This window comes from Pteropus medius, unplaced genomic scaffold, assembly GCF_902729225.1.
Source record: "Pteropus medius unplaced genomic scaffold, Ma_sr-lr_union100, whole genome shotgun sequence".
Classification (NCBI taxonomy): Eukaryota; Metazoa; Chordata; class Mammalia; order Chiroptera; family Pteropodidae; genus Pteropus; species Pteropus medius.
The window spans coordinates 3134121-3148974 of NW_024354911.1; the positions used below are offsets into that span (position 1 = coordinate 3134121).

The 14854-nt window shown below is 48.4% G+C and overlaps 1 protein-coding gene across 3 annotated transcripts; it reads left to right on the plus strand.

Annotated features, from left to right (window-relative positions):
• Window positions 1-1202: 1202 nt before the first annotated feature.
• CYP11A1 (cytochrome P450 family 11 subfamily A member 1) lies at window positions 1203-13139 on the plus strand. 3 transcript variants are annotated; one of them, XM_039856667.1, is made up of 9 exons: window positions 1205-1558; window positions 4393-4548; window positions 6044-6243; window positions 7197-7400; window positions 8155-8315; window positions 11126-11292; window positions 11553-11631; window positions 12112-12309; window positions 12816-13139. In XM_039856667.1, exons 1-9 carry the CDS (start codon window positions 1290-1292, stop codon window positions 12945-12947), a joined length of 1566 nt encoding a protein of 521 aa, XP_039712601.1. In that variant the 5' UTR covers window positions 1205-1289; the 3' UTR covers window positions 12948-13139. The 3 variants fall into 3 exon arrangements, with proteins under 3 accessions (XP_039712603.1, XP_039712601.1, XP_039712602.1); XM_039856669.1 differs by lacking the exon at window positions 7197-7400 and having other exon boundaries at window positions 1203-1558; XM_039856668.1 differs by lacking the exon at window positions 12112-12309.
• The last annotated feature ends 1715 nt before the right edge of the window (window positions 13140-14854 follow it).

A 14854-nucleotide genomic window follows, 5' to 3' on the forward strand; every position in this document is an offset into this window, starting at 1 on the left:
CCTAGAAAGCTCTTTCATGCCCTCTCCCAGTCATTTCCCTACGAGAACCACTTCTAACACTGTAAATTCATTTTACTGATTCTTGAACTTCATTAAAGTGAAATCCAACATGTTGACGTAAGAACGTCCAAACCTGTAGAGAATTTTTATGAAAATTTATTTTGGCAAACAGGATATGTCTGGAAGCAAGATCTCAACAAACTGAGAAAAATGCTTCTCAGAGTGTTAGTTTGCAGCTTCTTTTATGCATTTGGAATTAAGGAGGGACCGTTAGGAAGATTATAGGAAGGTGGGAGAAAGCAAGGCAGGCATTGGATTATAGATAGTGAGATTATGTGCTCTCTTCTGAAAAGAGGCATTTTGAATGTGTGTTAACGTAGATGCACGGAAACAATGTGCAGGGCTTACTTAAGGCAAAGATAAACTTTTTATTAAGGAAATTATGTGAGGCGATGACTACTCACCATGACCTGCCCACTTAGGAATTTATGATCAGATCGCTCAGTGAGATTACTTTCCACAGACTCCTCTTTCATTCATAATCAGCACGTACTCTTGTGTGTCTGGCTTCTTTCACTCAATATTTAAGATGCAAGAGGCCATAATTTTTCCTGTTTGTCCTTTTCCTCAGTGTTCTACAATGAGCAAATATGACTGTAATTTAGTTTATTTTTATAGTTAGTAGTATCTTTAAAAGTAATAATAGCAACTGCCTATTATAACATTTCAGAAAATATAGGATTTTTTTTTCTGCTAGCAGAAAAAGTAGAACTTTAAAAATCAGGGAATTATACAAAAACAGTTATATATAAATAATAGGGTTGTAATTAAGATATATGCTGTCCCAAAGCTGCAAGGTGACTCCAACCTCTTCTCAGTCCCCTCCTTATGAACCCCAAACCCAAGGTGTTGGTACATCCTGATGGATGTTTGCCAGCAGCTGGGTCCCACTGAAGGGGTCATCAGGACGCCCCAGTAAAAGAAAAGCACAAATCTGTACCATTTCTGTATCATCTCAGGGATCTGCTGGGGCTGGCACTGAGGACAGAGACAGAGGGTCCTCCTTGTGCTTTGGAAAGCCTCTCTGGTTGCAGAAATTCCAGACTGAGCCTTGGTACCCTAGTCTGGGAGGGGTTGTGTGGGGACGGGAGCCAACAGAAGAGGGAGGGCAGTTGACCGCTGTGTCAACTTCTCCCTTAACCTTGAGCTGGCAGTTATAATCTGGCTGCAGGAGCTCAGGGCCAGAGTCCCCTGTCAGGCTTTGCTGCAGTGGGTGTCGTGCGGACAGAATGCTGGCCCGGGGGCTTCCTTTGCGCTCAGTCTTGGTCAAAGGCTGCCAGCCCCTCTTGAGTGCCCCACAGGAGGGCCCATGGCATCTCAGGGTGCCCACTAGAGAGGGAGCCCGCATTTCCACTCGAGTCCCTCGCCCTTTCAGTGAGATACCCTCTCCTGGTGACAACGGCTGGCTAAATCTGTACCGTTTCTGGAGAGAGAAGGGTTCACAGAATTTCCACTACCACCAATTCCAGAACTTCCAGAAATACGGCCCTATTTACAGGTAAGCCTGGCAGAGAGTGGGAGCTGGTAGGATAGGGAGGTAGAAGGGCCTGAGCAGCCCTGCTGTGCTTCCTGCTCCCCAAATGGTCTGTTTGCCCACTGCAGGCTGTTGTCCACATTCTGACTTTATCTATTCCTTGCCTGAGGATGGTGGCAGGAGATAAGGCTTCCAAACAGTGGGTTCAGTTCCCACACCCTCTGAAACTTTATGGGGGGTAGTGGGAGGTCGATAAGAGAACAAGCCCTGTTAACTGCCTCCCTACATCCATTATCTTCAGGACCTCTTGGAAGGTACATTTATCATCCCCATCATTAGAAGATACTCAAGCTCAGAGAGGCTAGAATTCTTGCCCTGGTCACCCAGCTAGAGCCCTGTCTTCCTAGAGTGCTGGCCTTACCCTTCAGCCCTGTGCAGCTCTGGAGCAGCTGATTTTGTCTCTTTCACTCGGGTGGCTAGAGCTTTTCTTCCCCAAGCATCTGCCTTTGCTTCCTGCCAGGAAGAAGGGGCTTTAGTCTTTTAGCCTCCGAGCACTGCCACTCCCTTGCAGTGGGGAATAGGCACAGGTATCTGCGGGCTGCCCTCGGTGGTAGGCCTTGCTTGTTCTGGTTTAGCAGTTTCTATGGTGGGTGGCACACCTGGGTTCTTTTTCTGAGAACATAGTTGAGGAGGGTGGGAGGTATAGAAGGTGGTAGTTGGGGGCAGGGCCAGAATATCAGGAGGAACAGTGCATTTTACTTTGAATGAAATGATCAAGATGGGAAAAGGGCGTCTTTGTACGTGTTGGCTGACTGGCTGGGTTGGGTAGGGGCAGGAGGGCTGGCTTGTTTGTGTAGGGGTCCAGCTGCTCACTTCCTCCCACAACTCCTTTTGAAGTCTCAAGTGCCTTTTCACAGCTGGTTGGAGGCCGGGAGGCCGCAGGCTGAGCATGCTTGGAGGAAGGTTGTTCCCAGTCTCTCCTCTTTCTTCTCTCTCTCTCCCTGGCCCCTAGGCTTGTCAGTGCCTCTGTCCCCAACCTCACTTCAGTGATCTCTCGCTAGTCCCTGCTTCCTAGTCCCCTGCTTTCTGTTTTCTGAATCACTTTCATTTGAGCTTTGTAGCATGCTCTCAAAGTTGGTGTTATAATCCTTGTTTATAGATGGGAAAATTAAGGCCCAGAGAGAAGAATCTTGCCAAGGTCATACAGCTCCTCAGGGCAAAGGCAGGGCTGGAACTCCGACTGTCTGACTTCTAGTTCAACGTGTCATCATTATATTCTAACATATAACCTGGAAATGATAAAATTCTGAATAAATGCAAAGAATTTAGAATATAACTTTCATAGTTTTTTTTTTTAATACAAAGGCTGTTACTGTTCATATTTATAGAGCAATTTGGAGAATACAGACAACACAAATGAAAACTGAAACTAGATACAATCTCAATTTTGGTAATATTTATGTACAGTTAGGAATGTGAATATATTATATATACTGTTTGGTATTGTCTCACGGCATATATTGAGGACTTCTTTCCTCTTTTCTCTCTTTAGTATAGTTTTAAAAAGCAGCATTGAAGTTGGTAACATGGATAAACCATATTTTTTTTAGCCAGTTCTTTAAAGTGGACATTTAGCCCACTCTGGGTTTTCTTGCTATTAGACCTGACACCATAATGAACCTCCTCATCTATTAGGCATCATTGTCCCCTGTCAGATCATTACCTTGGGCTAGATTCCCAGAAGTGGAATTGATAATAATAATAGCAGTTCAAGGACTTTGCTCCAGGGTAGGGTTATGGAGCTAGTGGTGCGAGGACATGTGGTAACTAGAAAAACAATGAGAGGATTTTCTGGGAGATTTGGGAAAGTAGGCCCAGGGTTTATAGGTCAGTGGTTGAGCAGTGCTCCTCCCTTCTCCTCCTCCTCCCTTCTCTTTTCTCCCCCCTCATCTTTCAGAGAGGGAGGAAAGCGGGGAGGGAGGAAAGGGGTAAGGAGGAGATGGGAGGGGGAGGGAGAATGGGGAGATTCCCTCTATAATTTCAAATGCATAAAAAAAACTGCAAAACTTGTTATCCGGAGCATTTTAGATCTTATTTCCTAGCAACTGTCCTCAGTCTGGGCTCAAATAAACTCTTATAAAAATTCTCTACAGGTTTGGACATTTCTTACTTCAACAATCTGTACCTGGGGCAGTGTTATTTTAATAGAGACAAAGTGCTTTGTCAGACCTTTGACTCTCGGAGACAAGGTGGCCACTCCCAGAATTTTAATCCTGGAGTCTAGGAAGGATTGACTGGCCCAGGGTATGACCTGCCTAGCAAGCTACATGCCGTCATTCCAGTACAGGGTCACTCCTGACATGAAGGTGCTATTTCTGAGCTACGTAGTGGTTGAGAGAGTGCCGAGGGTATGAACACACAGGAAGAGTGAGCATGGGAGTGGCATGGGATGGAGGACTTGATAGTCCATGGAAGGCTGGGGTGGGGGCGGGGCTGGTCCTAGGGGACATGCTGTGGTGCAGCAGCAGCCAATGTGATAATATGAGGAGCGTAAATCTGTCACTTATAGAATGCCTCATAGGAGTCATATCCATAGACTTGAGATCATCTTATCCTTTGGCAACCCCGTGAAATAGGCATTGTATTTTTCTCAGTTTTATGAAAGAGGAATGAGACTCAGAGGGAGTGAGAGCCAGTGAGAAGGCTGTAGAAACAAGATCCACTTCTAGGCCCATCTGCTCTGCGCTCTCAGCCATGAGGTGGTTACAAACGAGTCGAGACTCCTGTCCTGATTGCACAGGGTCTGCACGGCTCTCCTTGAACCCTTACATCATAGGCCCTCTTCTTCTTCCCTCCAGGGAGAAGCTTGGCACCATGGAGTCGGTTTTTATCGTTGACCCTGAGGACGTAGCCATTCTTTTTAAGTATGAGGGTTCCACACCAGAACGATATTCCATCCCGCCCTGGGTTGCCTATCACCAGCATTACCAGAGACCCATCGGAGTCTTATTCAAGTGAGTACTGGGTCATTTCTCAGGGGCAGAGAGAGATGATAGGCAGCTGTGGTGAAGACAAAGGCTGGGGTGAGGAGCTGGAGCCACATTTACCCTGCCTTTTCTATCTGGGGCCTTTAGGAAAATCCCTACCATCTTTCTGCCTCCCTAAAACAGATGATGATGATCGTAAACAGCTGTGCCAACCATCAGGGACATGGTTAGGCTGAAGATCTGAATGAGTAAAGACTTTGCAAAGTTCTCATTGGTTCATTCATTAAGTCCCATCTTATTGAGCACCTACTATGTGCCAGGCCTTGTACTAAGTACAAGGACTAATGACAAGTAGGGCAGGGCCCTGCCACCGCGAGTTCCTCACAGTCTAAAGGGACAGTAAAACATAAGATAAATTGGCATATTTAGATGTAGGGGATACTGGTTTCCACTAAATTGCTCATCACAACTTTAAAATGTGAGCCTATCAAGTGTTGGTGAGGATATGGATCAACTAGAACTCTCATAGATTGTGAGTGGGAGTGAAAACTGGTGCTATCACGTTAGAAAATGGTTGAACACTACCTCCTAGTTGAATACTCACATACCTATGATGCAGTAGTTCTGTTTTTCAGGGATATACTCCATAAAACAGCCCGCCTGAGGAGGAAGGTACTGGAATGTTGGCAACAGTGCCATTCAAAAGCGCAAAAACCCAGAAACAACTTAATGCTCAACAGGAGCATGAATGGGTGAGTGGTGGCATATACCACTCCAAATGAACAAACTGAGTGACTCACAATACAGATCATATTTAGATAAAATTGAGTGAAAAAAGCAAATCCCCCAAGGCATGACAGCTTCTTTTAAGAAGCTGAAAATAAGCATACATTTTAAGAAGTATGTTTTAGAAATATATGTCAATCAGATAAAAATATATACAAAAGCAAACAAAGGAATTGGGTTGACAGTCCCCTTAGCCAGGGAGTACCAGGTGGGCATAGTAAGAACTGAGGTTTATCATTAATCCAATTCTGGGTACCTGAGATTCTCCACCAACATGAATAATGGGATACACCAGGGGTGCAGTGGAGAGGTTGGTCAGTTGTGTCTGTGCAGGGATCAGAGAAGGTAACATATGGGGTCTTCAAATGGCAGGAGGTAAGCATTGGCCAGGAGGAAGGGGAAGTGAGAGGAAGGAATACTTGCAACTCAGGCAAAGACTAGGGGCCTTGAAAGAGACTTAAAGTTTCTAAGACCGAGTTCTTGGCTTGCGGCAGCAGGGGTGGGTGGTCAGGTTTTGTTTTCCTTCATCGCTTTCTTCCTGTCTCCTCCCTCAGGCCCCACAGCAGCAGGGAGCTGGTGTGAGAAAGAGAGTGTTGGGAGGAGGTGAGGGCAGGTAGATGTGAGTGCTGGACTCTGAACCTGGCTCAACCTCCTGGGAGAGCCCAGTCAGCTCCCTCTGTGTTTGCGGAGGCTGGAATTTTTGACCATGAGGGCCCGAGGGCCTGTGTTTCCTCAGGAAGTCAGGAGCCTGGAAAAAAGACCGGCTGGCCCTAAACCCGGAGGTGATGGCTCCAGAAGCCGTGAAGAACTTCGTCTCCCTGCTGGACCCAGTGTCCCGGGACTTCGTCAGCATCCTGCACAGGCGCATCGAGCAGCAGGGCTCTGGAAAGTTCTCAGGGGACTTCAGTAATGACTTGTTTCGCTTTGCCTTTGAGTGTAAGAGGCTTGTACCTACCTGGCAATGGTCTTGGGGGTGGGAGAACCCAGAGTCCCATCTGAAGAAGAGTTGGGACTGGCTTTTGGGATGAGCTGTTGAACACACCCTGTGCCATCAGCTACCCGGGGGAGCTGCACACTCTCATCTGGCATTCATGCTATGGAGGCAAGAGTCTCCAAAATGTAGGTCTCCATTGCCACTATCCAAAACCCAGAGTGTGGTTCAGTCCTCCACTCTGCAAATCTCTCCTGGGTCATAGATCTTTGCAGGCTGGGTGGCTAATTTGAATTGGATGTTCAAGGATGGGTAGGAGTTATTCAGGTAGGGCAAAGAGGTCAGGCAGTAGAGGCAGAGGAAACAGCACATGCAAAAGATCTATGGCTTGATGGAGATCATGTGATCACTGCAGGAGATCTGGTATGAGAGTTTGGTATGAAATCAGCATTCAAATTCCCAACCCCACAGGTGGGAAAAAGTTGGGGTTGTTGTGACTTCTTAGGTCCAGGCAGAGTGGGTCCTGGATGGCCAATTACCAGGGCTTTATGTCTCCAAGTCTCCCATTTGGCCTGTTTCAGGAAGTATTTAGCCAATTAGGTCAATTATAGATGAGAAATCTCTCTTCCCAGGAGAAAAGCCTGGATGCTTGGGGTGCTGGTGGAAGGGTGGGTAGAACAGTTTCATCTCCGCCTGGACCCGCTTCCAGCTCTGCTGGAGACCGATTCCCAACCCAAATGATCCCTTTTGAGGATCTTCCACTTGGCACTCTGAAGGACCTGAATGGTTGCAGTTTCAGCGCCATGGACCTCAGGCCTCAGTTTTTTTACTGAAGGAGACTGAAGTCAGGTGCATGAGATCCTATGTGTTGGTGGAGGTGGATGTGGAGTTCCTGGGAGCTTAGGTTCTCGGATGTTCAGATTATAAAGGACTCTTCAGCCTGTGCCTATCCCTGCAGCTATCACCAATGTCATATTTGGAGAGCGTTTAGGGATGCTGGAGGAGATAGTGGACCCTGAGTCCCAGCAGTTCATTGACGCCGTTTACCAGATGTTCCACACCAGCGTCCCCATGCTCATGCTCCCCGCAGACCTGTTCCGTCTGTTCAAGACCAAGACGTGGCGGGATCATGCGGCCGCATGGGACGTGATTTTCAGTAGAGGTGAGGATTTCTCTGGCTGTATCCTAGGCAGCTCAGTCTGGGGGCCCGGAGAGCCCTGTCTACCTTAGTGGGTAGGAAACCCAGGCTTGGGTGGGCAGAGAGAGAGAGAGCAAGAAAGACACAGCTGGAAACAAAAAAGAAGCCTGCCTCTTTGTTCCAAGTTATGTCCATGGACAACTGAGTTGCCATGTAGGAAACCCACCCTCTGATGGGCAGGGATGGGCATCAGGAAGGGCCCGGAAGCTCCGAGATGGTGAGTTGAAGGCCAGCTGTTGGTGATTAAATTTTTATGAAGAATAAGATCAAAGGTGTCCATCATATTCTTTCAAGGTACCCATGATCCCCAACATGAGTTAAGGACTAGCCTTTCAGACCTGGCTGTGCTTGGTGACAGATTGGGACTTGGGCAAGAGAGATTAGTAAAGTAGCATAGAGAAAGCTGATTGGGGATGCCAGACCTGGAGTCAAATCCCACCTCTGCCCAACACCCACCTGACCTTGGGCAAGTCACTACTCTGTGGACTTCTGTTTCCTTACCTGTAAAATGGGGATATCACTTACCCCATAGAGCTGTGGTCAAGAATTAAATGAAGAATCAGATAAGAAAGGCTTAGCAGACAGTATGTGTTCAATAAAATGGCAGCCTAGAAAGCACAGGGATCCAGAATCCCCAAGTCTATCTCTCGCTAAGAGCCTGTTCCTTCCTTCCCACCTAGAGAGACTATTGTTTTCTTTCCTCTTTCCTGCCACACAGCTGAAAAATATATCCAGAACTTCTCTTTGGACCTCAGACAGAAAAAAGACTTCAACGACATTTACCCGGGCATCCTCTACCGCCTCCTGGAAAACAACAAGCTGCTCTTCGAGGACATCAAGGCCAATATTACGGAGTTGTTGGCTGGGGGTGTGGACACGGTGAGGTGTGCTCTTGTGCCCCTTCCCCCGCCAGCTTGCCTCATCGGAAACCTTGCCCACATGGGGTAGATCTCCCTCTGTGGACTTCATTTCCTAAATATTCATCTCCTGGGAGGGTAAGGTCAAGTCAGTTGCCCGTGGAGCATGCCTTGTGGCTGGTCCACCATTTTTTCCTTGCCTTTGAGAAGAGGGTGACTAGGCATGGGTGTCGTGGGCCCTGGTTCTGTGTGGAGTCTTTAAAGGAGAAGCCTTTCAGTCACCGGTAGGGGACACAGCTCACTGGATTTAGGAAGGCTGGCAGGAACTCAGAAAAGCTGGGAGTCAGTGGAATTTACCCTGCATTCTCTCTTCTAGGATCTTTTTATGTCTTTCATCCTCCCCCATGGTGCTCCTGAGAGCAGAGCAGATGGGCATCTTCTGTGGTGTCTCCGGAGCCTCAGGCCCTGTCCGCAGGCAGCACAATACCACAGAAAGTTCTCTTGAACGTCAAAACCTATCTTTCTGTGTACCATCCCTTTCTCTTTCTCATGCTAATGTGATAGGGAGGGTTATTTATTTAGTGTTTATTGATTATTGGTTATGATTTCAGGAACTGAGACAATAAAGATGCACACAGTAGACCCCAAATATTTCAAATGGCTCAGAGAAGAGTAGTATATTAGTTTGCTAGGGCTGCCATAACAAAGTACCACACATGGGGTAGCTTAAACAATAGATAGACATTTAATTTTCTCAACAATTATGGAGCTGGAAGTCCAAGATGAAGGTGTCAACAGGGCTGGTTCCTTCTGAGGCCCCTCTCCTTGGTGTGTAGATGCCGTCTTCTTCCTAAGTCTTTACAGGGTCTTCCCTCTGTGTGTGTCTGTGTCCTAATCTCCTCTTCCTATAAGGATATCTGTCCTATTAGATTAGGGCCCACCCTAGTGACCTCATTTTACCTTATTACCTCTTTAAACACCTTATCTCCAAATATAGGCACATGGTGAGGTACTGGGGGTTAGGAATTCAACATGAATTTTGGGGAAACAATTCAGCCCATAACACGCAGGCAGCATGTGCACCGATGACCGCCACACCGTGCTATGGGGCAGGGTAAGCAGGTCTGCACCGGGCACTGACAATACTGGAAGAGACTAATATGACCTTGCAGGACAGGAAGAGTGCTCTATAGAGGAGCGAAAATTCAACCTGTGTCTTGAATACTGTCGCCAGGAGGAGAGAAGAGGAATAGCATTTCAGGACTAGGGAGAAGCTTATGTCAAAGTCTCCTGGGTGAATAACTCTATTTCCTAGGTATCTCATTTATGTTGTGCTCTGACGAAGGACTTTCAGTCCCTGTGACAGGCTGCAGATGGAGGCGTTGAGCGTATTTCAAACATAGTTCATTGCCAGTTCTGCGTAAATCTCCAAAAAATGTTCACCTGCACCAAAGCAGCTCTTATTGTTAGGTAACATTTATTGAGCACATACTATATGGCAGGCAAAGTTCTAAGCTTTTCACATGTATTAATGCATTTAGTATTCACAAACAAAACTATGAGGTATGTTACTATTATCCTCCTTTTTCAGATGAGAAAACTGGGGAACAGGAGGTTAAATAACTTAGTTAAGATCACACAGCTGGTAACTTATTTGACTACTTTAATAAATAAGTATTTCCTGAGTAGCCACTCTGTTGGGCTTGTAGGTAGTGAAACAAATACATACGTTTGATCTGAGTCTTGATTGGCTTCCTAGGCTGGGAAGGGAATTCTGGGAAGAGGAAACCGTGAGGAAGAATTTCTGGGCTTCAGAAGCTGCATGTGGCTCACTGCAGCTAGAGCATTAGGTGCATGTTGGAGACAGGTGGTGATGGAGCTGGGAGTAGCAGGCAGGTGTTGGGGGTTTCCATAGGTCAGGCCAGAGCCTCTGGATTTGATCTGGAGGATATGCGAAGCCAGGCAAGGATTTCAAACTGGGAAGTGACTGAGTAGCACTTTTTCATAATTGCTCCTTCTGGAAGGAACAAGGAGAATGTCTTAACCTCTTGGACAAAAATGTGATCCTTGGTAAGATAATATGCGACAACCTGTGTACTAGCCCTAGGAAGGAGGGCTGTGCCAGCCTGGGGTCCTGCCATGGAGGAATCTGGGACAGTGAGGCTTGATGAAGGGCTAACAGTCACAACACCCTGCTAATATTGAGATTAGCTGGTTAATCAGTATATACCACATGCTAACTACAACATGGACAGGAACCAGGTCTGATTGTTCTCATTTTGTACCTGTGAGCCTTCCTTTTTGCTTTGCTGTTATAGATAAAATGTTATGGCTTGGGAACGTTCTGTTAGGGACAGGGTTGCTTGTTCAACTGGCATTTCTAAAGGAATGTCTGTCTGATCTCAGAAGCTAAGCAGAGTCAGGCCTGGTTAGTACCACCTAGGAATACCAGGTGCTGTATTTTTAAAAAACAAAACAAAACGAAAACAAAAACAAAAGGAATGTCACTCAGTCAGAGGACAATTTACAGAAGTGGGCTTTGATCTACGAAGGCCTCTGCAGTCCTTTAGAAGAAGGCATTGGCTGTATGGGTGCCCTCTACTGGCTGGGGAGATGGTGGACTCTGGTGATATGAGGGATGAGGGCTGGGACATGTGCTGTCCCAAACATTCCCACCTGGGTGGGAGAAAGGCTTCTTGGACAGTTGCTTTTGCTGATGATACTAGGACAAGAGTGGGGAGAGGTTCTTGGAAATGAAAATTTAGCATGGGTCTAAGTGCCTCAGGAGTGACAGGCCCTTCTGGTCTTTTGCACCCCGATACTCTCTGCCAGACATCCATGACATTGCAGTGGCACTTGTACGAGATGGCACGCAGCCTGACGGTGCAGGAGATGCTGCGGGAGGAGGTTCTGGCTGCCCGGCGCCAGGCCGGGGAAGACATGAACAGGATGCTGCAGTTGGTCCCACTCCTAAAAGCTAGCATCAAGGAGACATTGAGGCAAGCCTGCACCCACCTATGCCTGCCCAAATCCTGGGCAGGGCCAGCGTGGTGCCTGGGGACAGGGTTACAAGGAGGAGATTGGTAGCAGGAAGTGAGAATCCTGGAAAGACAGCTCAGAATGGGGAGGAGGGATAGAGTCAGGGTCCTGCCTCCAGATCCGCTCTGCCCTTGCTGCAGCTGGGGCTGAGATGATGTGGGGGTTGGGGCGCTTTGTCCTGGCCTCTGGGCATTAACTTCTGAATGCCTTCCTCTGACAGACTCCACCCCATCTCCGTGACCCTGCAGAGATACCTAGTAAATGACTTGGTTCTACAAGATTATATGATTCCCGCCAAGGTAAGTGTGGCAGGAGGGCTGCAGGCTCCGTCAGTCAAACAGAGGTTGGGGGCAGACTGCAGATGGTGGCGATGGAGCTTCTGTACCGCCTCTCTTCCTGGAGCTGGCTGGTGAGTCCTTGGCAGCAGCAAAGTTTGAATGAAGGGCAAAGGTAGTAGTCACAGTGGGTGATGACCTCTGGACTGTTGCTGGATCCCAGGGTTCCTAGGGAGACCCTACAGGCTACCTGGGTCTCAGGACCCTTTGGTGCTGAGGAAAGGGCAGGACAATCCCTTAGGCCATCCCTGCCCTAATGGCTTCAGTAATGCTTGTTGAGTGAGGCTCAGGGAGGGGTGGGGTCTTGTTCAAGGTCACACAGTGGGCAGTGTCTGTGCTGGAGAGCTGAGCAGCCAAGCTGGGGAGCGGGAGTGGGGAAGCTGGGTTATGCTCTAGACTTGAAGAAATGAGGTCTACTCAGACCTCTGCTGACCTTGTCCCCAGACATTGGTACAGGTGTCTACTTATACCTTGGGCCGAGACCCCAACTTCTTCCTCAATCCCAGCAAATTTGACCCCACTCGATGGCTGGGTAAAAACAAAGACCTCACCCACTTCCGCCACCTGGGCTTCGGCTGGGGAATTCGGCAGTGCCTGGGCCGGAGGATCGCAGAGGTTGAGATGACCCTCTTCCTCATCCATGTGAGTCTAGCCTGGGAGCATCCGAGAACCCTGGGTGGCCCCGGCCTTGATCAAGGCATGGGCCATCACTGTCCAGAGCCCTCCCCCAATATTCCCTGCTGCCTCCTTTTTTAGGCTAATCCACTTATCACCTATTGGTGTCTCCAGCCATCTGTTCCTCTACAGGGGTGATGTGATGAGGGTAGAGTGGGATAAAGTTTTGTAGAAAGTGAAGTGAAAGCCTGAATCAAGGGAACAGTACTAGTGGTGTGTTTTCAGGCGCTCTGCAGGGTTAAGTAGGAGCTGGCATGGACCTCTTAGATTCTTTGGTCCATTATTTGAACTGCCTGAGTCTGGTCCCAATTTTGGTCCCCTTCACTCCCTATGAGTTCTATAACTTCTGAACTGACCTCTTAGAGCTCCTCAAATCACACTCAACAGGCACTGCTCAACAGGTGAATGAGCCTGGCTCAGGGGAGACAGGCCCTCCCCACTTTTCCCCTAAGTCCACCACCCCTCTTTCTCAGATTCTGGAGAATTTCAGAGTTGAAATCCAGCATCTCAATGACGTGGGCACAATGTTCAACCTCATCCTGATGCCTGACCAGCCCATTTTCTTCACCTTCCGACCTTTTACCCAGGACCCACCCCCAGCATGATCAGAGAAGGTGGTGTGGGAGGGAGGCCCGAGGGGTGGGGCCCATGTAAGTGTCTGCATCCTTATTCCTCAGTAACCCCCTACCCCTGCTCCCTTCTGACCCAGCTCAGCTGAGGCACTACTCTTTCACCCACCTCTTGCCTCTCTTCACCCACCCATGAAGGCAATAAAGAGCTGAACTATGTGTAGTGTTTTAATGTCCCTCTTGCCCCTATGGTATCCATCACTCCTGTGAAGATGCTTTCTGACCTGGGTCCACAGTTGGATCTGAGCATGAGTGGGAGACCCGAGGTAGCCACACGCGAAGCCATTTCTGCTGGGTTCCACCCACCAATGGCAGCTCAGGAGCCAGCGGGATCAAGCCCCATGCTTCCTGGGGCTGCGGGCAAGGCAGAGGGGATGGAAGGCTCTTGCTACTTTGCTGGAGCCAGCGGTGTTGGGACAGAGGACCTGGTGGAGCTCTGCTGAGAGAACAGGGAGATCTGAGAGGTGTGGGCCAATCATGGCTTCTGGAGCAGGCCCACCTATCAAGGGTGAGGCTCGTGCGGGGGTCTGCTTGGCTGAACCCTGAGTGGGAATGCCAAGGTCCAGCTAGAGTCTCGGGCACAGCCAGAGCTGAGGTTTGTGTGTGAGGGGCTGGTGTGAGGTGGCCAACCCTGGGGGAAAAAGGCCAGTATGCTTCCTCTACCCGACCTGACCCTTCTCTGGGTTTCCCCAGGCCTCGGCTTCCTGCTCGAGGGGGACATGCTCATTTGTCTAAGCTCTGGGCAGTAGGCAAGGAGACTGCAGAAGATTCTTTGGTCCATTATTTGAACTGCCTGAGTCTGGTCCCAATTTTGGTCCCCTTCACTCCCTATGAGTTCTATAACTTCTGAACTGACCAGGCACCTGATCCTTCCTGGCCCTCGATTACCTGAGTCTGAGTCCTGCAGGCATACAGGGGAGCTAGTCCTGTTCCGGACAGCAGTCCAGATAGCTTGAAGTCTTCTATCAGGATCTGCAGGTCCTGAGTCCACTCTTGGAGACTTTCTGCTCTTCCCCATCACAGTCTTCTTCCTTGCTGTCTTTCTCTCTCTTTCCTGCTTTCTCTCTCCTTTCTCATCTCCTGGCCTGAGTCATATTTGACTCAGACATGTTAGAACTGAAAAGGGACTTAGCATCAAAGAGGTCAAGCTCTACATGGAATATATGAGGAAACTGAAGCTTAGAGAGGTTGCTCGAGTCATCCAAGGTCATACAGAATGCTTGTAGCTAGGACCCAGGGCTTCTGACTCTCTGTGAAAGACTCCTTCCCCTAGTCCCATCGGCTTTCCTGTCCCCGGCTACATTGAATACAACATGGCAGGCTCAGCCTGTTATGGCGCGAACGATTCTAAGACCCACGGAGCCAATTGAGATTAATTATGAGCCTTTATTAGCCGGCCCCCCGACTAACTCTCTACCATACAGGGTTAGAGGAGATCAGTCCTGAGCTCCCAAAAGAGGCAGCTCATAAAGCCTAGAACCACACCCTGGTTTAACATCAAACAAACAGATTAACCACACCCTAGTTAACATCAAACGAGCAAGCAGATTACAGAAGCTGAAGTTGGCTGTTAGCATATCTTTGCCCAGAACCACACCCTTAACAAGCCTAGCTCTGGATGATAAGGGTATGTCACACTAACATGTAACTGATCCCCACAGGCAGGCTTCAAGTCTTTTTCTTCCCTAGAAACAGAAAAACAAACTTGAAAGAAGACATTTCAAGTACAATAGATGTTTGGGGGCAGGTGGAAAGTTTCAGCCTCTCTTACATCTCACAATAGAGTTGGCCTCTGGTGGTCTCACTTCTTCCAGAGGTCTGGAAGGAGTTTGTCTCCCTGGCTCCTGCTTTGGAAGGACTTTTCTCCCCACCCTCCTAGGTCC

Coding starts and splice junctions, on each gene's coding strand:
- CYP11A1 (XM_039856667.1), top strand. CDS start 1,290: ATGCTGGCCCGGGGGCTTCCTTTGCGCTCAGTCTTGGTCAAAGGCTGC. Junction 1,559..4,392: donor AAATACGGCCCTATTTACAG/GTAAGCCTGGCA, acceptor TCTTCCCTCCAG/GGAGAAGCTTGGCACCATGG. Junction 11,632..12,111: donor ATTATATGATTCCCGCCAAG/GTAAGTGTGGCA, acceptor CCTTGTCCCCAG/ACATTGGTACAGGTGTCTAC.